The sequence below is a fragment of the Struthio camelus genome, chromosome 3 (assembly GCF_040807025.1).
Source record: "Struthio camelus isolate bStrCam1 chromosome 3, bStrCam1.hap1, whole genome shotgun sequence".
Lineage (NCBI taxonomy): Eukaryota > Metazoa > Chordata > Aves > Struthioniformes > Struthionidae > Struthio > Struthio camelus.
Window position 1 is genome coordinate 122,644,108 of NC_090944.1, and position 25,856 is coordinate 122,669,963.

Consider the following 25,856-nt stretch of genomic DNA (forward strand, 5'->3'; position numbering starts at 1 on the left):
CGCAGGTACTGTCAGGCATACCAAGGGCCCCCCCTTAGGATGGTGTACAAGCAAAATATTTCCCTTCCTATCAGTGGGAAGTTTGTGTTGGTCATTTGCAGTAGGAGTTGCGATAGGATTGTCTCTCTCCCCAGTATTTGGACCAATATCTATTTTAGCAAATTCACCAGGCACCTTGATAAACTTTAACTTGAAGGCTATCAAGAGTTGTGCACATAGTGAAACCCAGATTTTTTCTTGGCAACAGGGGAATAAAGCTTTAAGTTTGTGTTGACATGAGGAGAAATCATATGCCTTTTCCCTTTGGTTTCATGCCTGAGTGCTTCAGCAGTGGCTGATGTCTTTGAATAATTCTGGCTAGCTATGTACACAGGTACAGCATTTATTTATCGCATATAAAATCCATAGAACAAAATGCTATTGGTAGTACATTTGTCAGGTCTACGGGTGGATAAAAAGAATGAAAGAGAGCACCTTTCTCTTTATACAAAATTGAAGAAATATTTGTCTTTGTGAAGATCACAGTGCATAAGTTTCAGTGCTTTTTGATGAGGGACACGTAAGTCTTGAGGAAGAGGTAAATCCCCACTTCGAATATCTGAACTAGTCTTTCTGTTGACTTCAGTGGATGCTGGATTAAGCACCAGCTAGAACTAGTGAAGCCTCTGCATTTATGAATATCTTGAAACTGACCTGAAATCCCTCATTCCTCCTTCCGCTGCCCTTTCCTGTGGTGCTGATCATGCCAATGGCTGTTTCTCACTCTCTGTTCCTTTCTTGCCTTTAATATTCCTTTTCCTTCTCTCATTTCTTGATCCTTTGTTCCATTCCTGCAGAAGTCTCTTCCACAAAATTCTTGAGACTCATTGAAAGAGCTGAAAAATTACTTGACTTTAATGGGGAAAGACATATATATTTCATATTTGATATTCCTCATTTCTGAGCAGTCATTGCATTCTTAAAATGCAAGGTTCTGCAGTGACTGTTATTCCTGTTATAAATGCATATAATTATTCAGTCACAGTGACCAAAATTTGATTTGAATGGGAGTTTAGCTCCTCAGCCCCTATAAATTGCAGATAATGCCATGAATTTGTGCTGATTTTCTCCAGCTGAGGATCTAGTTCACCATTCACGGTGACTTACACAATCTCATGATTTATAAAACTGTTTCAAGCTCCTTACCCCAATGATATTCCTCCAAATACTATATTTTGCAATAGAACGCCGTGAAGGTTACTCATGTGGGTGATTTTATGCTAATCAGAAGCAGCATGTTTCCTCACAAAACATTATTCCTCAGCGTTGATTAGGGCAAAATGGCAATATAAGCATGATTAGGGCAAAATAGCAATATAAGCATTTTTATGGCTTCCACTTGAGAGAGAAACATGCTCCCTCTTTTGAATAAATATTTGTCACTCCGTGCTCTCGTACATGTTGACTCAAACATTCTAAGATTTTTCTCGTATAAAAACTCAGCTGAAGCAGCTGTAGCAGGACCCACAGAAGCAAAAGATTAGAAATATAGAAGAGTGCTTGTCTAACTAACCATTTCCCTCCTCCCCCTCCAACTTTAGCTTGTTTTACTCACTAGCTGAGACTAGAGGAAAAAAATGTTTTGGGTATTTTTCAAGGTTTTCTGTCTTGTGGGCACACAGGACTAGAAGAGACTCCCCAGATTACTGTATCTCATTTCTTACTGTCTCTGCTCCCTGAAATCCTTTAAGTAAGTGCTTCATTGTTTTTCTTGATGTTTTCCGCTCTCCCCTGCTTTCCCTTCCCATTCTTAGGGGGAGGCTTTTCCAGAAGCTCAATGGTTTCGTGACTAGAAAATTTTCTCTAATTTTATTTAGGGCCACTTCATTCACATTTGCTCTTGTGCCAAAGCTACTCTTTTAATTTCAATAGATAAAATCTGGTGCATACTCCACTAATGCATTTATATCGTTTCCCCTCTGAGCCTTTATTTTAGGAGGCTAAAAAAGACTCCTGCATGACTACAAATAGTGCAAAAGGTTCAAAGCATCATGACTCCTAGAATTTGAACTGCTGAATGTGCCTTTCATGTTAATTACAACATTTGAGTTAGCTACGCTGTGGGTTTAAATCAATGTAGCACCCTTGGCTTCAGGGGAGGTACACCAGTTCATTTCACATGAGGCTTTGATTGAAACACTTTAATCAGTCCACGTTTTCAACTGTATTTGAGCTGTGTTCCCCACCTGGAAAGGACAGACATGACTGTATTTCTACAGGAGGTTTTTATAGGACCTGCTGTAATTTCACTTACCCTTGAGTTCCCCAGCCCTTCAGTGCCACTCGACTGCAAGAAAATGTCTGGAGCCTGCAGAGACTTTTCTTCTGTGCCCTGTTCTCCATACTGGCCGTGGGGAAGCAGCGTGGTAGAGTTATGCTATCCTGGTTTTGCATCAGGGAACAGCAACCTAGAGATGTCTGCAGCTAGGCCTATAAATGATAAAAGATTGAACGCTGGTGAATCGTGTCTGAAAAAGTGACTCCTACCTCCTTTGCTCACTTTAAATGACTCTGGCCACCTTTAGCTCGCTATTTTAATCAAACCAAGCTACAACAGGCTAAGTATACTACTTGAAAGTAACAGATGATGTAGCTTCTGCTCAACTTCAGGACTGGGCTCAAAGCCAAACGAGCACGTGGCATATGGAGGTAGGAGGCACAGGGAGGGCTGAGGTCCTGTTCCCAAGCAACAAGCAAAGGCATGGCTGTGACAAGCCTGCTGCTCTTCCCAGGCACTGCTTTTCCCACTGCTCTGTGCTGAGCCTGCAGGGCCAACATGGGTACCAGCCAAGGGAGTTGTCTTTACCTCCTCTGCTACCAGCCAACTTCAGCATGTACCCTGCCACCAACGCTACTGTTTTTCCCCCACCCTACAAACAAACCAAGACCTCCTTTTTTTTTCCTCATCCCCATATGCACTTCACCAGAGTCATCCCACAAGATTCCAAGAAAGTTTTCTTTTCAGATAATTCTGCCTGCATTACTGGAGCAAGACCTGAAGTTCCCTTAGGACTGAGCTGAGTGTGATGCTGAGTTATGTCATGCTCAGATCACTCTCTGTACGTACAATCATACCTTTATGCTCTCTCTCTTGCCACATTTCGGTAGGAAGGACTGCCACTTTCTCCATTGAATTGTTTCACACAGTAGTACTTGCCCTTCTAGAAACCTCCCTTAAAAAGGCAAAGAGCTTTATCATTTGATTGGAGTAGGACTGCTAATTTAATGAGGAAGCGGAAATCTTAACAGAAGGCCACAAAATGGCACCTGGTAAAGGTAATCCAGCTTCTGTTATTCACCTTCCTATGAGGAGGAAGGGACGCTCAGTGAAAATGTCAGGCAAGGCACTGAGATGAGTTAATGGATTGTTGGCTTTTTTTTTTTTTTTAACACAATACAGAAGTAAAACCTTGCAAGCATTTGGAGCTAGGGTTTAAAACAATTCAGAAAAGGGCTAAACATCTCTGTTGACAAAAGAAGTAAGCAGCAGCTGTTTGAGAATTGATAACAATGTTAAGGCCACAAAGGGAAACCAGCACACCTTTATACATCACAGCCTTATTCTCCCATTAACTGCAGGAGGTTAGGAAGGAATTGTAAGTCATTTCATAAATACATTATCACAAATCAGATAAGGAGACTTTGTCCAACCATATAATGGGGTTGTGCAGGTTTGACTGGGAAAAGGAACCTCAGGCTGGTCCCACTAGGACGTACTCCTGTTCCCCATGTGACAGTTCTTCTCCCCAGCTGAGGTCCACGTCAGCTTTCCAAATGCTCCACATCAAGCCAGCAGACCTGGAGATGGCTGTGCATGCGCTGAGAGGTGGTTGACCCAACCTTCTGCTGTAGACCCTGCTGTAGACCTCTGTAACCCTTCTTAGTCTGCCGCTACTGGCAGAACAGCTGGCACAGGCACACCCATAACTCAGTCTAAAGAGATTTAACAAGACCTGCCTGCAACCAGTGCTCCAAAGTAGGGGGCCTCAGCTGCAGGACCGTTGCTGAACTTCTTGTGGTTCTTTCCGAAGTTTCCTGCATCAGCGGCAGGGTTCTAGGCGCTTGCTCTGATTCCTTTTGACAGTGCTGTGACTGTGACAGAACTGTTAGAACACAGCTTAGAAGATCTCACAGAAAAATATGTATTTACTGGCAGTTTTCAGAAAAAACATTTGGAAAAAGTTAATCGGTGTCAATGCTTGAGATGGAAGCTAGGTACCACAGCCCATCAGTTTAATAACCTTTGCAGCATGTTGCTTGCAAAGCTTTCTCTGTGCTGCTTCAAAAACTGGTGTATAGCCACCAGATCTTATTTATGTGCAGGCAAGAAGCTCTGGCTAGCTTTGTCAGCCCTCTCAGCGTCTTTATGGACTCGTTTCAGCCCCTAACTGTTGAACATTAACACGCTTTTATCTGTGTCAGCTTGGGTACCAATACATTTCCCACGCACCTCACCCCAGTATTTTGTAAGATTAGCGAAGCCCCTTTGTATCCTGCATCATCATTAGTATTCACTTATGGCAAAAATAAAGGAAAGGAAAATACTAAAAAGAAAAAAAAAACTTAAAAATACTCTAAACCTTCTGGAAAAACACCCTAAACTTCCTCACAAGTCTTTCAGAAGCAGTGAGGAGAATTATTAATTGGTCGTCTTGGGTATATGCCAAAGACACAGTCTATTTCAAAGTGGTAACTTGTTGACCTTTTCATGGGTACAGGATTATTTATCTGACTCTCATTAGGGAAAGCTGAGGAACTGTCTGTTTAATAATGTAGTGATGACTTTTCAAACTTATTTTCTTTCTAAAATAAGTTCACATATGTAATCTGTGTCCTTTGGATTTTTTGTTACAGGGGATGTGTCCATGCCCTATTTCAGTGTCTCAAAAGCATCCGTTCTATCTGCAAAATAGTTTGTGGAGAGCGCAGCCCAGTTCCAAACACTTGCAGCTTGCTTGTACCTGCCTGGCCTTATTTTTTGGAGGGCCTGACACACGTGCACCTGGCATACTTTCTAAATCCAAATATATATTTGCTGCAGAGAAACAGCAAAGCATGTGTAACAGGAAAGTCCACAGAATCGCTGACCCGCTGGACAATGTTAACTTAGCGATAAAAAGAAGCGGTGATGCTCTCCTTCCTTGTGCATGTTAGCCTCATGGTCAAACACCTTGCCCCAGAACTGGGCGTCTTTGATTGTAGGCTCAGCTTAGCCTGCTAAGCCAGGACTCACAAGCCAGAGGACTCTCTTGCTACTAGACTAGAGTCAGGCTCCCTCTCAGCTGTTTCCTCTGTTGTCTCATATATTCCTGCACGCACAGCGGCTTAGTTTCAAGAGTTAGAGTGGAAAGTGCTCGTAGACAGGATCTCTTACAACCCTGTTCCAGGTACACACAGGCACACACACACACACACACACACACACACACACACAGTATAACTAGCATGATTAGGGGATGCAAAAATAAGACTTCCTGAGTGGTGCTGTTTTTATCTCTGCCTACCTTGTGTTTGCCATTCAGCAAATACTCACAATAAGGTAATGAGGTAAACTGTGTTTCCTGGTTTGTCGAAGTAGCTCCTACCAATTTGGCATAACAAGAGCAGGAACGTTGCTACATCTGCAAATACGCCAGCAGAATCTGTCAGAAATTAGTTTTCGAAAGATTTTGTTTTCTCTGGTGATTGTGGTGCTATGTTTTCTTAAGTACCGACTCTGGTAAGCCTTTCCAAAGAGACAATTAATGCTTTGGAATGCAGCCATCAGCGATCTGAAAAGCAGGTTCTTACAGAGCTGTTTATGTTTGGCAAGAGGGGATTCAGTTATAACACAGATTAAAGAGGACACTTGTTTAAAGCAAGGCTACTAGGAACGTATACATTAAGTTGTAGATATATTTGGTAAAACTGTCCTGCAGGAAAGATACTCAGTAAATTGGATTATCTACATTCTAACAAGATTATCCACTTAAAGACCTCTGGAGAGTTGCTAGTTGAATAAAAAGAGGGGGAAGATATAGGCTGCAGTCTAGCTAAATATTTTTTAGTTCTTTTTCTGCAGTTGATTGAAGGAACATCCTCTCCTATTTCTCATCATCCTACTGTGCCTCAGTGCAATCAATGCTTTGTAGCACATGTAGATTTACTTCGATAGATAAGGCTTTTCAAAGATGTTTCCATTTCACGCTGTTCAGTTTACACCAGTGCAAATGGAGCTCTGAACCCTTGGGGATGAGTGGAAAGATGAGAACTATGGCACCACCCAAGGCCTTGAAGGCATTTTTTCACAGGGCTGTGGCAAAAGCCCTGCTAATCAGGGTGGCATTCTGAGATGTTTGGAGCAAGTTACCACTGGAGATAGTGTTTGAATAGCATATGTTAGAGTGCCGTTGCCCTTCCTTACTGGAGCACGTAGATCAAGCTTTGACTGGGAAAGTACTGTGGAGAGGAAAGCTTTTCAGGTCTTCCCTTGAGCCTTGCAACAGCCACACGTTATTTGACAGCAGTTTGTTTCATCATTTAGTTATTAAACTAACTGCATGCTATAATTTGTATTTAACGAGTGGCTCTTAGAAAGATTTGCATGCATTTTTCAACTCATGACTCGTTTAAAATTAAAGGTAGCCTTTCAGCTAAAACCCTGTATATCTCCAGTAATTTAGAGAGTATACTTTAAAATTACTGTAAGGGTGGAGTTGCAGGTTCTTCCGTTGCTTCTAATATTTTTTGGCTAGCTCCTTTCATGAAGTGTAAGTGTAAAAGTACTTTAAATAATAGTGGCTTTGTGAAATCCACTTGCTTCATTAATCATGCCTTCTGTTTGCAAGGGCATTTCTGTAGAGCTTTCTTGGTGACACATGATAGCTGTGATTTTTAAGCAAATGCAATGTCAGACCATTCAGGCTCCCAGGATGAAATAGTCATGACGTTTCAGGAACTTTCCCCAAATTGGCTTCTTGAATATTCAGTACACTTTAATTTTTTTCCCCTACATATAATGCAATGCTTTTGGTTATAAAATTAGACAGATAACAGGTTAAGTTTTGCAATGTGAGCACCTGAGAATATCCACATATCACTTCTGAGTGCTCAGATCAGTACTTATGCAAGTGAATGGCTATTTTATGGACATACATGTCGCTCTGAGAGCCCAGATGTAGGAACTGGTTGTCATGTTTAGGTGTTCAGTTTCAGTTCAGTTCATGAAACCTGAAAGGTCTTTCAGCCACTCTCCTGAGATAATCTAGATTCATAATAATAAACGGTTTAACTTTTTCCCAGTTTTGTCATCATTTAATTATTCAAGGTAAATCTGCAAAAAAATCACATCCAGTAACAGAAAACTATTGTTCTGTTTCAGTGCCGAGATAAAAAATACCTTCTATGTACTACTAATGTGTTTCTTAAGGAACCGATATCCTCAGTAAAAGGTTACCTTCTCTACCATCTCACCTATTAAAGATGCAAAGGGATAATTAACCTTTACAGAACCCAAATTTTTTCTTTCTAAGTAGCGTCAGAATGGTAATGAGACGTATTGGTGGGTGAGGCAACTTCCAGCCCCTCGGAGCCCTGCTCCTTCAGGCTACCCACACTCCCTGGGGTAGGCTCTCAGTCCCTCATTTTGACCGTGAGTAACGACCAGCCATCTCTTGCTGCGGAGCAATGACGTTTGCCATTTTTGTCCTGCCTTTGCTCATGTTCTTGATAACCGTATTGACTTAAATTAGACCTGGTGCAGCTTTGTTGGTGTCTGTGGCCCTGCTTCCTCGCTGCCCCAAAAGGAGCACCAGAGTCAGCGTTTCTGAGCCGCTGGGTTGGGGGAGGCACGAACCTCAACCAAGATGCACAGTCCTGAATGTCATGGAAGGCTGGTGGTAGCTTCAGCTAAATATTGAGGCTCAGTCCCATTTCTAGTGGAAAAAACAGCTGACATATTCACATATGTTCAGTTCCTTGCTATCTAAGGTGCTAGCAAATAAAGCATTCTGGTTTTCTCTTGCTTTATGAAGTGATGTTACTTCAAATGGAATTAATGTATCCTCTGTTAAAGTAAAGGGTTAAAATTGTGGTAAATTTTTATTTTTTCCTTAAAAGAACTACTATGAAAATAATTATCCTGTGTCAATGCAGTTGGCTTCTTAAAATATTGTTAAGAAATTAATACAGGAGCTGTTCTGAGATCATCAAGAGGGATTATGTAATTATCCAAACTATGGTTTCACTATTAATTGCAATGGGGGCAGAATGTGGCTAGTGATTTTGAGAAAAACCCTTTGGTATTAGTGCAGAGTTTCCTTGGGCAAACCCTGCCTATGTGGCTGAAGTCTACCCTTTGTGGCTGCCGTTTTAGGTCCAATGTGTTTTCTTTGTTAATTATTGCTTCACTCCTGGGACAGAGCTAATAATCTTCACTTGTTCTCTCTTCCTTAGGTTAATATCGAACACTGGCCTCAGGTTTCTACCTGCTGTCCGTAAGGTTCAGTCTTTCCAGAAAGTTTTGCTGTAAGTTCTGATGCTTCTAACTTTTTAGAAGCTCCATTTGAGTGTTGTACTATTCTAACAAAAATCAAGAGGTGATTCCCCTTGTGTTTGTTTACTAGCTTAATGATTGATAGTGTTTTAGGTTGTAATTTTGTAGGCATTGGTGATTTGGCCTAAAAGGCCTAAAAGGTCTCAGTATTCTCTGGGTCTCCTTTCCACAACGTCTTGTGGATTGCATTTTACATTGCACTTACAACATCTTTTAACTATGTTAAGAGTGTACGGCTAGATGGCCCAGGAGACTGGTAACAGTCTTTTACTTCCAGTACACTGATTGAAATTCAATCCAGGCTGACGGAGGTGGAGATGTGTTGGCTTCTGGTGACAGTTCTATGGCCTGCATGAAAAGAGTCGCTGATCTCAGCCCTCTTTTCAGTGGACAGATGGTCGTATCACAGAAAACAAAACAAACCACGAGGAAATATCCCTAACATGTCAGCTTTTTCACTGGCAGTCAAACTGTCCAGGGAATGAAATACTGCTATGGAAAATTCTAGTGCCAACAGCGAAAAAATATTTGTGCGAAATTTGGTGTGAAAGCAGACACTTTCTTGTAAAAAATGCATATAATCAAAAGCTTGATTTTTTTTTTTTCGCTGACAAAGATCTTGGCAAAAATTTTAATTAATCAATTCTTTACATAGTTGCACACAGAAAAGCTAGGGAATAAACAGGTCTTTCTTATCCTCCGTAAGTCAAGATATGTTGGAAATTTTGAAAGTTTTGAATCTTGAAATCAAAGATTTTTGAACCTTTGATTAGAAGAGTTCAGTCCACAGGAATATTAATCCTGCGATTATCTCGGTAATGATTATTAATATAAATGAAAATATACAGAGAACTTGGAGATGCCAGTATACTGTATAAGCACATACGCTGTAAGAAATAAATTTGTATAGTGTGCTTGAAGTATGTCATTTTGGGAAACCATAAAGCAAATGCAACATCGTACTCCTATATGCCCTTCAGGATTATCATCAGTCTTAGCTAGATTTGAATTACTGTGACCTGATGGACAAGGGTTTTTCTTTTCAGGTGAAATTCCTCCCTTTCTATAAAGCTAACTAGGCCTTGACACTGCTTAAGTCCCAATATAGGTCTTGGTTCAAACCCTGGCCCCACTGAGATCAATAAGAAAATTCCCGTTGGCTTCAGTTATTTCAAAATTTAAATACCAGAGACAGATCTTCATGGGTTATTGATATTTGAGAAGGCCTTGTACTTAGGTCAGAGGTAAGTTTCGCTGCTACTGATGCTGCGCTCTCTCCCTATTGCTAGCTCTGTTGATTTCAATTTGCAGAACAAGGTTTCTGTTTAACTCTCAGTTAATGCAGTGTTGTGGCCATATTTAACTGTCAGCATGAGATAATTCTGGAACTGTGTTTAATTTTAAGCTTTGCAGATAATTCATTTTGTTCCCTGCTTTCTAACAGAAACAGCATGAAAACAACCATATTTCCAGTCTAAATTATGAGTAATACTGTTTAACTTATTTGAGGTCTATTTTGAGCAAGCAACAGAATGTATATCTGCAGGGTTTTTTTCCTATCAGTCAAAACTGCTGAAAGCCTGAAATGAATACTTGTAACTTAAGTTCTTCAGCACATACAAAATTTATAAGCAACCCTGTTGCTTATAGCAACATTGGCAGGGGAATTATTCATAGGCTTTCAGGTACCCAGCTGAATCAGGCCAAAAAGACTAATGGCTTTTCATTCTAGTTGGGAGGCCGACAGAGGCGTCACTTCACAGCCCCTCCACTTGCATTTTCTGGATAGTATATTTTCTGGAGGGACTCTTTTAATCCATGTCTGGGTTCTGAGACTCAAGCTTTTATATATTCTAATGGCTTAAGCTTGTTTAGGATGAAGGTATAGGGAAGTGGAGGACAACAGTTTGGAAATGTTTTGCTTCAGTCTTTTTTACCAGGAAGGTTTGTGATCTGCAGATGAAACATCTTAAAAAGTTTAATCATTATCCTTTGCATGAAATAGTTTCTCATGTTGAATATAAGGGAAAATACCTTTGGTGTCTGAAATATCTTCTCTTACCGAAAGGCTCAGAGAGGTACAAAAAGGCATATTTTATTTTTCAGAGACGTTCAAGACAATATCAATATACGTACAATTGAAAGAAATTCGTTCATGGGCCTGAGTTCTGAGAGTGTGATTTTGTGAGTAAGAAATAGCAAATTCATTATTTTCCTTGTCTGCTCATTTCATTTCCGGAATAGGGTCAAGAAAACCTCTTATTTATTTCCAACGGATGGGCACTATTATGTAGGCTTCCAAAATCAACTGAGGTTTTAGACTTTTCCCCTACCCCTGAAACCTATGTATTCTGTTTGCCTGCCAAGAAGAACGAATGCTTCTGTAGTTTGTTTTTATTCTAATCCTGCTCTTTATTTTAGAACTACAGTATAGAACAAATTTAGTAATTACTGATACCAAGGTTAAACACATTCCACCTACAACAACAGTTCCATGTGATACACATTTTGTTCAAAAGGATGGCATGACTCATAAATATTTACAGTTAGATACATCATTCAAAGGCGTTTATCACTTGGGCAAAATGTATGTAGATATTGTGGAAATATGGTATATTTATACACAATGTTAATGCATTGATACAGGCCAGTTCACAATGCAGTTTCATGCTGTGTAGTTAGATGTCTTTTCATTTGACTTGAACAGTCATGTTTTTTAATGAACTATCTGGGTTCTTTGATCCTTTCTATTGGTATACCAAAATGTACTCTTTGCTTACTAACAAGCTACCTTAATTTCACCTAGCCAAAAGCCAGACTGGAGAAATTTCCCACTGTGATATGTAGTTTACCTCCGATACCAAAGCAGACAAGCATGATCCGATTGACTGATTGGACTCGCATTAATTTTGGTGGGAGCAGGGTCAGACCGTCAGTGCTTGGAGACTGGCCAAAATAGGCTAATAACAAGGCATTTCACTGTTATCTCTCCTTTTCCCCATCAGTTATCGGCACCCGCTGTCTATGTCATATTCTCTAAAGTTTTAAACACACACACACACACACACACACACACACACACACACACACACACACACACACACAAAGATATTCGCGCAGTTTTCTCAAACGTGTATTCAAGTAACAATACTCCGAATATATTGCTTTATCTGTTCTCTTATAAAGATAATATTTGCCACTCATATGGAATGTTGTTTTGTCAAGGCACTGCGCAGCAAGTACCTTATTTATTTCCATAATACTGCTAAAAGTGATGAGATAAATATGCAAGACTTTTATTGCGTTTTGATCTCTCCGTGCCATTCAAGCAGTACAAAATTGGCTTTTCCTCCCTCCCCAGGATGTCCTGGGGTCTGTAGGATTACCACCTTGGCATTGCGGGATAGTGCTCTCAGGTAGCGTTCAGGCTGCCGGTCTGCTGGCAAAATTGGCCTGGGGGATCCTTCCTCTTCCAGCTGCTTCACTTGACTCCTGCAACAGCTCCCAGTCCCGCTGGCTGCCCACTGCTGCCGAAGGGTGCAGGAGCAGCAGTGAGGACCTCTGCCTGCAGCCCGGTGAGGGCTCTGTAAGCAGGCCTGGCCACCGAGTGTCTCATCAAACTATCTCCTCACTCTCCTGTAGTTCTCCCCATGGGACAGAGGCCCTGTTTGTGGTCTTTGGGCAGCACCAGTCCCTGATTAGGCCTTCTTTGTGCTATAACAAAGAAGGACGTTGCTCATTTTAGATCGAAACTTGCTATTGTTCTATACAAAATTGAAGTCAGTATGCAATACTTTAGAAACTTACTGTTGCAAAAACAGTAATTTGTGAAACCAGTCATGTCAAAATAGCATTAAAAACCCAGGACCCATTAGCACCCGCAACACTCCAGGAGAAACTCTGGGTCTGCCAGTTTTAGCAGGTTTAGTTCTGGCGTGCTCCAAGCACATTTAAGCTAGTAACTCGGATTGCGTCTAACCTCATGCTACGCATGGGATCAGCATGGACTGAAACTGTGTATACATTTTGTGAAGTCATAAAATTTATGGATGAAATTCACCTTGCTTTCTGGCCTGCATGCCATTTAGAGCCTGGAACAGAGCTTTTCTAAATTAAGGTGCAAATAGTACCTCAGAGGCAGTGGCCTCCGGCATTTGGTGAATTTAAAATTGTGTTTAAATATACCGCTATAGCCATGAAATGATAACCAAACGCATATAGGACCAAACTCTGGATCTCTCCATCCATTTGCACTTGTTACTAAAGTAAGACTTCCATTTTATTCAGTGGAGCTAGTAAGGATGCTGATTTAAGTGAGGGAAGAATTTGTCTGCATGGAAAGCTGTCCAGGTAACAGCTGAGAAGGAATTATAGTAAGACCTCAGGATTCAGGTAGGATTTTTGCTCTTTTTGCTACTTGGATGCAATTTGCTAAGTGACAGCAGTGTACAGCCTACACTGCATGGCAGCAGAAATGGCTTGACTTTATGGCATTGCTATCTCATTGCATTAGCATCATGTTCAGTGAGAGAATGCAGTAAGTGCTAAAACAGTGATTAAAATCATATATATCAGCCTGGCAGCTATGAATGGGTAAGATCAATGTAATATAATAAATGTTTCAAATGCTATAAGCAGGGGCATGTCTCTCCTCTTTGCCTGCTCATTCATGTCTAATAGGGTTTGCAAGTGAAGGGGATGGTGACAGGTTTCCTGATCTGATCTGACACACATTATAGACATAGAGCTATGCACATCTGCCTTTCATGGTCAAAAGAGTAATCTTTTCGGCCCAGCCCATAATTGATTTTCATAGTGACCTTAGCTCACCACCTTGGACCTTAGATAAGTGGGTCACTTGCAGGCTCAGCTTTCAATGTGAATTAGAAATAAAATGTCCAGGTTTGGTGACAGTTTAATTAAATCATCCCATTTTTGCCATCAATCAGACCTGTCATCCTGTGCTGGAAAGGGTGCGAGTTGCAAAGTGACACTTAAAAGGAGATGAAAGATTACACTATATAAATGATAAATATAACTGACCTGAGTGTAAATTTTTTGGACCATGAAGGGAACAGGGGGAAGGACATTAAACAGTAATTAGTTAATGCACTACAGTAAAAGCTTGGTAGAAAGCTCCAGGAGTTTTAGTTTGCAGAATCACTACCTGTTTCTTCTCTCACAGGAAAGAGCCCAGAGGAACTGGGGTTAGGAGGAGGGGAGCAGCCGGGGAGTGTAACTTGGAGAGGCAGCAGATAGATACAGAAGGAATTCAGCAACTTAGCTGGCAATTTCTGCACCACTGCCACCTCCATTCGTCCTGCCCTGCTCAGTTGCCGGCAGCCTCTCCTCCACCAGCGCGCTCTGGGGAAGTTAGACCACCAGCACAGGGACTCAGGAGCACTAGTGTGTAGTACATTTTCATGAGGAGCTACCTGGTGGAGGAGATTTCTCTGTAGATGTTGGGCTGCTGTTAGCCACCTTCTGCTTTCCCAGCTGTCACTTCTTCCAGGTGTTTATCACTGGGGCCTTCAACAGTTCCTGGAGGCAAGCGGAAGTGCTCACTGGAGCAGCTGCTCTCTTCCATTTACTTCCTGGGCTTCTTATGCCTTCTTCTTTTACGTAATAATTGGCAAAGGATAAGCTGTGACCTTGTGTTTCATAAGCGTTTTGAAAATATAAAGTGTAAATAGCACCAACGGCGACAACAGGAAGGATTCTGATCTCATTCATTCTGTATGAATTCAGTCTGGAATAGCTTCACTGGTTTTACTGTAGGCCTCCCAGGAAAGCTATGAGCAGAACCATACGCAAGTCCACGTATCTATCGTTTCTGACTTTAGTTCAAAAAGTTACTCTTGTCTGTCATTTCTGATGATAAGGCTGATCTGCGCTATTCATATTTGTACCCTCCAATTCCTTCTTCCAGCTACTGGGATCTTATCACCTGGTATCCATAGAAATTTCTAAATTTAAATATCTGTTTAAGAATGACACACATTTGAAATCACCTTACCTTTTCACTGGTCTATTTGAATTAGGTATGTTTTAGTTAGGAAGCATGTATAAGAACATAATTGTTTTTTTCTCAATTGCAGATGGCTAAATAAAAATGGAATTCGGGAAATTGAGAATCATGCATTTAACGGAACCTACCTGGATGAGCTGTAACTATTTTTGTTATTTAGTAGTCTGCAAAGCAATTACTAGCCAGTAGCAACTCTCGCAGGTTTTTTAATCTCAGACTGTTTTAGCATGGATATTGTTGTGTTTTACAGAAATCTGAGTGATAACCACAACCTAGAAAAATTACCAAATGAAGTCTTTCAGGGAGCCAATGGGCCAGTTGTTTTGTAAGTAATGTTCATATTTTTTTCTCATTATTCATTCCCCCGAAAGGGAACAGATAAGCATTCAAATGTGAATGCAAGTCTGGATTTTAACATCTCACAAATGTTGGAGGTAAAAATTGAAGCTGCAGGTCTGAATATAAAAAAACTTGAAGCCGTATCTGAAATAGCAGTCTAGATCCAAGTTTTCACTTTGTCATCAAGGTTTTTGGAGTATTTGGATCCAGTGAATAGGTCCAAATTCCTCTCCACAGTTGATTAAGATCTGTAAGAGAGAGGTTCTGCTTCACTTATGCAGAGAAAATACTACTCCTTTTTTGTTAGGGGCAAAATCAAGGATAGATGAGTGGCTCCTCAGTGCCTAAAACTGAATTGCTCACCCTTAAACAGTTTAAAACCACTGAGGATTTGCCCTGCATCTCTGAAGTTTAGTTCTAAAGGTAAAATCTCTACCCTGTGTCTCACACAGTTACAGTGTGAAATTAGATTCATACCACTCTTTGGTGGTATTAATCTGGAAAAAGAGATTAACATATAAAAGCTGTAACAAAGACACGTGACTTTTTTGCGGGTACCCCAAAAAAGGTGAAATAGAGTAACTGGAATTGTTGGAAGATTTTACACAGAGGTTAGAAGTCTAAAAAAAGGGAGAGAAAAATGGCTAGCCCACCTTGAGTTCAGATAAGAGCTCTTCTGAAGGCCTTGAATATGCAGTCCAAACCTTATTTCCATCTTGTGATGTTCAGTGCACCGATGATGTAAAGAGCTACCATATGGGTTACCTACATTTTACTCCACTTGCATCACTCCCTCAAAATGTCTTTCTCCTTTAGAAAAGACCATCAATGGAGCATCTTTTCAGAGTAATACACTTGATGTTTTGCTGGAAAAAACATCATTTCCTGTAGCGAGAAGTTAATGCATTTTCTTTGCAAACTGTAGCTGATATAATCATATTCTGGAGGCTTCTCAAATTGATTTGGCTGTAGTTCAAATTCATTTGGTAGTTCAGTTTCGAACACTGAGTTATTTGTGTAAGAAGTTTTCTCTTCCATTACTAGTATGCCCACTATTCTATGGATCGTAAATTACCTTTTTATCCTGAGTGAGATCATGAAAGAGGAGTCTTCTACTCATCTGTCACTGTAGTGCATACCAGCAATATGCTTTCACTTAGGGAAATGGTTGACCCGTAATAATGTCTTTGCTGGGGAAAACAGTGTTGTTGAAAACAAATTTATGTTGCAGGCTACAGTGTTGTATCAGACTGAACCTCAGGGTGTTTAATTGTTTGTTCTTCCTGCACTACTGTCAATTAATACCACCTTCTATTTTAGATTTCAGAATATTAAAGTAACATGACAGATTCACAGACACAAGTATAAATGTCACAATTCGCCAGTCTTCTAACCTAGTCTGCCTTATACAGGCTGCACAGTTTCACAGATCAATTCTTCTCTCAGGCTTATGGCTTTTGGCTGAATTAGGATATCTCTTTTGAAAAGACACCAAGTTCTGAGCTAAAGAATTACAGCATTGACAACAGGCAGGTAAATCAAATGGCTAATTAAATTTACACCTATACGCTTTCCTTCTGTACAAAAATGTACTTTATTTCCGACTTGGATTTTCATAGCCTCAATTTTCAGCCACTTTGTTTCATTTATTTATCTTCTGGTGCTCCCAGAGTGATAGTAGCTTACACCAGGTTTTAGGGATTGGGTCCCCTATTGAAGTGCAGCCTTCCATAAGCATTAAAAAACTTGGGGAGTTCCAGTGAGTTGCAGGAAGCTAAGAGGGTCTCTCAGCTTCCCCTCGCCATAAATATAAGTCAGCTGCTCAATGATGATCTGCTCTGGGCTGAATTCCCTGGCTGCACCCTGATGCCATAGCAGGGCGAGGTTTGGCTGCCGTCCATCCTGTCCTCGTAGTTTGTCTTCAGCAGGAAACCCAAGTATGTGGGCCCAGGAGAGCTCCAGTAGGTCCCCAGCTAGACTGCTGAGTTCCTGAAGCACATCCAGAGGGCAGTTTAGATGCAGCCTCTGAGAAGATTAGTGTCCTTGACCAGTCCGCCACTTTCTGATCCCCATCATCCCAGCCTTTTCCTACTACTTCTATATGTGCCTTTCAAACCTAAATGAGATTTTCCACTGTCAGTATATTTTGCTAATCCAACAGAGACTCCCAATGGGAAAGGGAAGTGATAGGAAGAGAGCTCAGATTAATTTTGCTGTTCCTGCACTGGCTGCTGTCAAGGCTGATGTCTAGCAGTGAACAAAGCCTCAAGGAACCTCTGAACTGAGGTCTGCTCTGTGATGACTCGGTGAAGTAAGTTACTAAACTGCCTGCACCATGTCTGTGTTTGCTGCTCAGTGGCTTACTGGTGGTATGTCAATAGCTATCTCTAACTGAGACAAACATAAATATCAACAAGCACTGCACTACTATGCCAAGCACTTTCCCCAACTTGCTTCTGTTTATGTGCAATAATGGTCTTAAAAAAAATTAAGAAGATATTTTCTCAGGAAGATATTTCAGTATATTAGGTTTAGAGATGACTAGAGACCTGGGAACATCTTAGCTGTTTCTAAGTCTAGATGATATTCCTATTCATATTTGTTACTTCCCAGCTAGCGTAATAACTGTTTGGACTTGCTGAAGATTTCCAGCTAACAAGCCAAAGAAAACATTTTTCATGCCCTTGTTCAGAATTATAAAACCTTATGAAGCTCCATAGGCTCTTAATGATGCCATGAATGATACTGTCGGTGGATTTCAGCAGAAAACTGCAGTTTGCTTGTGTAGTCATAAACATATACTCAAGGTGACAGTTTTCATTAGGCAGCCTACTAAGGACAATAATCAGTCCATGAAACAATTCAGGTTGCCAGTTGCAACCTAATTACCACTTCAAGTGTCTAAGTTAGAAATTTAAAACTTAAAAGTTTCTCTTCAGCTGCTGCTTTTAGCATCTGCCAGAAAAGGATCAGGCCCAGAACGACCTCAGGCCCAACACGTGATATCTCTTACTGTTACCTGCAGAAGCGCAAAGGGTTTCTGCTCTCACCTGTCCAGCTTGCCCTTCCAGTGGAAGTTACAGCCCTGGGTCAGGGTAGCAGAGTGGAGGCTGTGTTTGCTCCTCAGCTACCACAATTCACAGTAATCCAGCCTGCGGCTTAAACTGCCAGCGAAGGAAGGCTGGTGTTAATATTCCAGCATGTGAACTGGTGTTAACAAAGGAATGGATGCAGACCCCCTTGCGACAGGGCCATAGCCCTGGCAGATGGTCACGGTGAATATTTGGGAGCACTCACAGTTTAAGCAGCCCCAGGAAGTTCCAGCAGAGCCCCAGATCCTCAGCAGCTAGCGCCTAGCTCTCAAATATGCTCCATTGGGATTAGCTGCCAAGACATTCCTGTCATGCAGTGGATTCCAGAGAGAAGGAGACCAAAGCTTGGGACCAAATCCTTAAGTTGAACAGAGTTTAGGACACTCACCAGTGCTTTTCAGCATTTTTGGCTTGACTCCTTTAGGATAGTTCCCCCTCAGCATGCAGGGATGGTTCTCAATTTCAGTCCCCGATATTTCTCCAGGGCCTGCATGCGCAGCCCAGGACATCTCTCCCGCAGCTGGGAGCTGTGTGGGGTGTTTCATTCCTTCAGAGCTGCCAGGCCAGAGCTGCATGCTGCAGTGCCTCTGGGCCCGAGGAGTGAATCCAAAGCCACCACTAGCTGTGGGCACATTATGGACACAAAGATCATGTTTACCCACTGCCAATAATTACTTTATTAGCTAATATGAATTCGTTAGACTTGACTAACCTCAGCTAAAGACTGTGAGTTCAGAAACATTTCCTGGTATTAATTTTGTTCCTTAGAATGGGGAATGGAGGTACCAATGTGCATATTGTGCATAGCAGCTGTCTGAACTTTATTATATGCTGCTAAAATCTGGGCTCTCCCACATGTGGCACCATTCTTCCGCATTAATATTGTAATAAAAATAATTTGCGCTTGTTGTCTAATGTAGATCAAATAACGTCGTCCTGACATAGGGCTGTTACAGGTGAACTGGAAGATGCACTGGGGTGGGTGGAGATAATATCAAATATTGCCAGCCTGATTCCTTTGTTAGGGAAAATTCTTTTTTTTTGGTCAGGCAAAATAAAAAGCAGAGCAGCCTTAGCAAAATGTGGTTCCTGGATCACTCTCATGACATAAGAGTGTAGCGGCTAAGGGAGCAGTGAGTGATGTTGCTCACTCTATTTTACTGTTGCTGTAATAGAAGAAAGTGTGTGCTTTCCTGCTGTCGCAGGCTGAAGGATACAATTTGCGCCCCAGCCAAGGAAATGTGGGGACAACTTGCCCCAGCTGTTACATCGTGGAGCGTGGGGATGGGTTCCTGAATAGCTCTTTCCTGGGAGATGTAGCACAGTTGATCCTTCTCCCCTTCCTCCCCCTGTGTGGCACAAGTGATGATTTAGTGTTTGTACCACGCAACATTTTTCCTTTGAAAAGTCTCTCTAATGCTATCTTTAGTACATTCATAGTTGCTGCTTCCTTCAGTGCCCTTGGTAGTCTGCTCCACACAGTAATTGCCTTCCACACCAATACATCTCGCCTAACCTCCTGTAATCTTGCCCCATTCTTAGTTTCAGTCTGTGCTCTCTGTTTTTTAAACCTCTGGAAATATTTTATTATTTTCGTTCCTCATAGTTTGAACCTTATCACCCCCGTCTGTCTTTAATCTCTTTTCTTCTTAATGAATACAAACCATCATATTTCCAACCTGTCTTCGCATCTGTAACCCCTGTGAGCTTGTATCTTTGTGTTTATTGCCTTTTGCATTTTCACCTGTCTCACAGTAGCCCTCTTGTAATGTGACGTTCACGAGGAACATAACAAACTTCTGTTGGGATTTCATCAGCATTTTGTATACTGTAACAGTGTTCTTGGATGATTACTGCATTTATTTCACTATTCACTAAACCCAGAATGATATGGAAGTAATGTTTTTTGACAATGTTAATTCTTATCCCAGAAGGTTATGAGTTTTTTTTTTTTTTTCAGTCAGACTGGCACCACTTGATTATTGTTTGCAATGAATATTAGTTCAAGTCTCCTTGAGGAACTGGTGATCTATCCCTCAATCCTGTTTTCAGTGTGGATTTCTAGATAACCTCTTTCCAGTCTCTACTCTGAAAATGAGCAGGGCAGTCTAAAACATATGTCCATTGTTGAGCAAAAGTTACTTTGCTTTTTACCGAGGTTTTTGTATCTTTTCTTAAGGGATATTTCAAGGACAAGAATCAGTTTCCTGCCAAGTCATGGATTAGAACTCATTAAGAAGCTAAGAGCAAGGTCTACATATAATTTAAAAAAACTTCCTGATTTAAGCAAATTCAGTTCTTTGATTGAGGCAAACTTCACCTATCCTAGCCATTGCTGTGCATTTACAAACTGGAAAAGACAAAAGTAAGTAATTTCATTTGTTCTTCTTTTTGGTGCTTCTCAGCTGTTGATAGTAAATTAAACAAACTTGTTCAAAATCTGAATAGGAAATGCCTCTTCAGTACACATAAGTAAATGGATAGCAATACATAAATGTAGAATACAGACTGTTTGTTTAGGTTACACCGTACACTATCTGTTTCAGGCTGGTGATAAGTTCTGGTAACTCTATTAACATCATCATTTTCCCCAGCTGAGACGCCAGCCCATACCTGTTATAGGGCCATCTTTCACTGGCACTTGCAGTCCTGGATCAGCCCCGAGCCACACCGAAGACATTCAGGAAAAATTGCTTGGTAACTTTTCAGGAGGTAGCTGGAGGGAATGCAGTGTTTCCCCAGAAGCTCATCAGTCCTTGACCATCAGTTCAGAGGGTAACAGGACCACTGAGTCATCTTAACCTCTTCTCTCAGAAAGCCACACTGATGCTAGAAGTCAATATGACCAAACATACTTATCTAGTCTACATGTACACCATTTACGGAAATGATTTCTAAATTGGTTAACCTAGAGATCCTTTAACAGAAATCAAGCATGGGGTCATCTTAGGCTCCCAGGGTAAATTCCCATGCTAGTTTTAATTTGTCATCAGCGAGATGCAAGGAGACTTCATATATCAATGATTCTCATGAATTATTTTCAGCTCCTCTGGTAGAATTAAAAGGTAAACATTAATTAGTTAATGCACCTCCTGAATTTGTGTCACTGGAAAACCTGAGGGTCTGGTACCTGGGGAACCCCTCGTTATTGTTCCAAGTTCCTTTGCTGGATATCTTCAAAGCCTTGGACTTTGCCAAGGCAGAAAAAAAAAAAAAATCCACAAATCATGGTTATAATTGAAGACACTGTCTTCAGAAGTTGCCTGAGGCTTCAAAGAAAGGTAAAACCATGCAGAGAAAGCATAAACTACTACTACACTTTAATACTTACAATAGCAATTTATTTTACTTTTAGCACTGTATTGTCACCAGGCAGTGAAAGATGCCTCATCTTGCTTGTGCTGATAGCTAATAAATATCACTTGCGTGTGCTTGCAACACTAGCTATATGAAGAACGCAAGTCTGATGGTGCAGACTACAATGATAAGGAAAGTGTCTGGCAAAATCAAACCCTCATTGCCCATTGTTGATCCAAAATGCGAAACTTCTTGCTAGGAGAGTTTATCAGAAGGTGATATTTTCACAAGCTTAGCAGGCACAGTGCTTGGTGGCTTGCTAAGTAGAAATGATCCCAGTCCTTCCACCACTGATGGCAACATGATATTTGCTATTGATTGAGTGGAAGCATGCTTAGTCCTAAAAAGCTGAATCAGCAAAGAGATCTTGATATCATATTACGATTTATATTTCTGAAGATACTTGACTTCTGGACTGCTTATGCCAAATCAGGACCCAAATCGCAGAATCTACCCCTCAAGATAGGCAGCTCTGCTGGATTTTTTGAAAGCAGAGTAAGAGTCACTCCTACCATTGAGTAGCTGCTGTGCAGGTGCAAAGGCAGGACTTTTTTTTTTCATTTTAGTTTATTCTACTAATTTAATTTGATTCCAGTTAATTGTAGTTGACAAAGCAAGAATACTTTTGTTTATTAAAAAGTTGATGTAAAAGAGGAGAGCCGCTCATTCTAAAATCTAGAAGGACAAGGTAGCCATAAGAAAATCTGTTCATATCTCTGGCTATTATTATGAATTCCTCTGTTCAATAAATGCATTTAAATAAACTGTTTTCTGTGCATAGCACATTCAAAGCAGTTTTGTTTCATTGTTAAAGCGATTGAATGCTGATTTTGTACATTTTAACTTTATTTAAATTTTCATGCAACTAGACTATGACATGAATCATTAGGAAAATAGTAATCGTTGTCTTGTAAAAGAAACGCGTCACCACTGCGTAAAAAGTACAAAAATTAAGACTTCATTCAGATCAGTGTATGCTCTGATACATGATTACCTGAACAAAAGTGTACATGTAGAGTGTATCCTCCTGATCAACAGAACAAAGTTGAATGTATTTATATTTTCTGTGGTTACCAACCCTGTCTTTTAAAAAATACTAAGCATAAATGCAAAATGATTGAAACCGATGATTTAGAATAACCCTTCCCTTGTATCCAATTTATATCAAAATTAAAATTGGTCATTTCATTCACGGAGTCATGTGTCTTGCACTGAAACTAGTGGGAGACTGATGTCCTCTCTCCAGTTTAAAGATATAAAATGAATATATTTTAGTTCAGGGGACCGGTGAAGTGCCCTGCATTTGAACATCAAAGGTATTAATATATGCTTTGGCAGAGATTAGTCATACATATAGTAGCTACATCTGCTTTCATTTCAAAACAGTTTTTTGGACAGCTGCCACAAGCTGTGAGCGCATTCAAGACTGCTCAGGTGTTTTAACAGTTATTGATAATTTGCAGTACTTGATCACAGAGTTTTGATGGTTTCTTTGACAGGAGTTGTGCTGGTTTAGTGCTTATTGTCATGAGAACTGATGTGACTTGACTTACCCTACATCTTCACAGGACCCATTCATTCTTCCATAGCAGTTTAGATCTCAAAATATTTCCAGATAATCCAGGGAGGATAAAAAGAATACCGCATAACTCCCAGAAGTGCTTTTCTAAGGATCACTGGGGCATTTGACGTTCACATGGGAACTCTAAGAAGGAATTAAGACAGAGGTGTGAGGCCTCTTTCTGACTGCCTCATTTACATGAAACTTCCCCTTTTTGAGGCTTTTGCCGCACTCAAGATTCATGGACAAAATAAGTTGTCATACTGGACCACCTCTCCCATTACATGGTTAAAAACTGTATACACCAGTGAACTGGCTCTGTTGTGATAATGGGAAGTTTAAACATGCTATAGCAGCAGTGCTTTCTACATTTTAGAGGATGTCACATCAACCACAGACCAAAGACACAAAGACTGAGACACAAAGTCAATTTTACTTCTTTTTCCACTCCAAGAAGGGTTACGTGATGAATATTGATCTGTAGATTCATCACACTAGAATATTTTGCTGCTGAGCCAATGGAAGGTAAACTAATTTTTATGAAGACTTCAAAAAGACAAGTCCAGTGTGCTATATTGAGCTCCTCTCACATCTTTCTGTGATTGGAAATAACATCCTGCTCGGATAGAGCCGAGGCTGGATGTTAAAACCCTCAACTTGGCATAGACCGTTATGAACTTCAGCAAGCTTTTGGCTTTCTCTGACATAAAGATCACCCTCTGCCAAAAAGAACTACATTGATATGACTCTGTCCTTACACTTTATCATTGTTCCTTGGAGGAGCTGTCACTTGAAAACCTATTTTTAAAAAACATGGCAGCATCAGGAGACATATTTGGGCCTCGTTTCATGAGAATATAGTATCAGTTGCTCACAAGTCACTTGATGTCACTTTTCAGCAAGCATAACTGATTTGAGATAGGACCTAATACGGAATCTAGATCTGGGCTATTTATTCTGCTGAGTGTATTTCTCAGCACAAAAGACCCTGCTTTCACCAGCTCCAGACAGAGTGCATAAAATGACTACTTGTACAAAGGTTGTTATTTTTGTCTATTTCTGTCAGAGCGCTCTGCCAAATTTAATGTTATTCTTTAAGTTGTTCCTTCTCTAGTTTATTTTTCAGAGAGTTCACTTTAGCAGAGCCAGCAAGAGGGTTACAAATAGCCTGAATAAATGAACTGTGTTAACGCATACAGTCTCAAAAGGACGCAAGGACCCATCTTTTGCCAAAAATGTATTAAATTATTACTCTCAGTGCACTGTACAGCACAAAGGGCAAATATCCTAGGGCAAGAAAGCTGTAAGTTCTAGTCACAAGCAGTCCATACTAGATGAAGGCTTTTCTTTTCTTTGGTAGTTTAGAAACCCTGTCCATCTTAACTGCTCATGGTGCAAGTAACCAGGAGGGAGGCTCCGTGGCACCAATCCTCAGAACAAACAGAGCATCTAACTTTGTGGGATCCTGATTTTATTCGTCACCGCTGAGTGTTAAATAGTAACAAGAATTAATAAATAGTAATAAGCACAAATATTTTACTGGCCCTGAACAGCTGCCTTATCTATAGGATAGCTGTAGCTCTAGGCAGTGTCTCCATAATTTGGGGAAAGGTTTATTTTTCACTCATAGCTGAAAAATGTCTGATTAAAAACATTTCCTTGGGCTCGTTTCCTAGAAAACACTAATTGCAATAGCTTTCAGCGCCCACGAGTGCCGCTCAGCATCGAGCGGCTCTCCCTCCTAGCATTGCCCCTTCGACATGTGCATTTCCTTCCGGCTGGAGAACTGTTGCGCTGTTGCTCAGCTGGCCCCTCACTCATCCTTATGCTAGCAGAGCACAGAGGAGCAAATGTAATGCCTTGCTTTTGGTATTGTGACCTCCATAGTGCATATTTGACCTCACAGAAAAATCAGCTTTCCGCCTCAGTAGATAAGCAAGATTAAAAAAAATACTGATAATAGTAGAGGATGCTCAGGACCTCATGGGCAATGTCCCTAACCTGCTGGTACTGGAGCTTCATTAATTTTCCTTTCCTACAAACAAATGTTTTAAACTTGTGGGTTCTTGTGGCTTTTTCTGTCTTTTCTTTTTCTTTTTCTTTTTCTTTTTCTTTTTCTTTTTCTTTTTCTTTTTCTTTTTCTTTTTCTTTTTCTTTTTCTTTTTCTTTTTCTTTTTCTTTTTCTTTTTCTTTTTTCGGGGGGGGGGGAGGGGGGCGGGGGCAAAGGTGTAGTGAGTGTACAAAGTGAAAGGATAAAAACAAGTCACAGAAAAGAAGTCTCACTTGCCTAACTTGTCCAGAAAGCCGTTCGTTCTCTCAAGTGTACTGCAAGTCAGGGTAGGATTTAAGCTGAGATCCTGTCCTGGACAATACACAGCTAAATTGCTATCCAAACTGCCTACAAAAGTAGGCAGAGCTGAACTGTGTTGGTTTTAGAACGCCTCATTGTCAGCTGCTTTATTTGCTAACAGTCCTTGTTATTTGTTACCTTGATGGAGCTGATCTTCTCTTTATCTCAGTCAAAACACTTGCTTCTTCACTTGATCTAGTCATGAAGGAGAAGTTAATCCTCCAGGAAATAAAGCTGAATACAAAACTGTCAAAAAACTGAAAGTTTATAACCTTCCACAGATTTTTTTTTTCTTATAACTCTTTTTTGAAGAGAATGCTTTTCCTTTGCTTACTTGTTCTACCTAAAATTCCAAAACTGTTTAAAAAAGACCTACTGACAAGAATAATAGCAGCTACTAGTTCGACAGAAATGTTTCACTGGGTTGGGCTGGCTTCTAAGTCATTTTCCTTGCAAGTTTTTAAGCAAAAAGTGTTCTACCCGGTCTTGTGTTTGATATCTGGCTTCCAGAGATTATCTGGAAGCTCTGAATGAACTCATTTATGTTATTTATTTGT

General features: G+C 40.6%; 1 protein-coding gene across 4 annotated transcripts in view; it reads left to right on the plus strand.

Moving 5' to 3' along the window:
• The window catches only part of FSHR (follicle stimulating hormone receptor), a 92,776-nt gene that overhangs the window by 64,095 nt on the left and 2,825 nt on the right, over window positions 1-25,856 (plus strand). For all 4 annotated transcript variants that reach the window (XM_068940023.1, XM_068940021.1, XM_068940024.1 and 1 more), the window contains 5 exons: window positions 8,473-8,544; window positions 10,679-10,756; window positions 14,671-14,739; window positions 14,851-14,925; window positions 20,211-20,396. In XM_068940023.1, coding sequence (XP_068796124.1) covers window positions 8,473-8,544; window positions 10,679-10,756; window positions 14,671-14,739; window positions 14,851-14,925; window positions 20,211-20,396 — 480 coding nt within the window. The remainder of the gene's footprint in view (window positions 1-8,472; window positions 8,545-10,678; window positions 10,757-14,670; window positions 14,740-14,850; window positions 14,926-20,210; window positions 20,397-25,856) is intronic.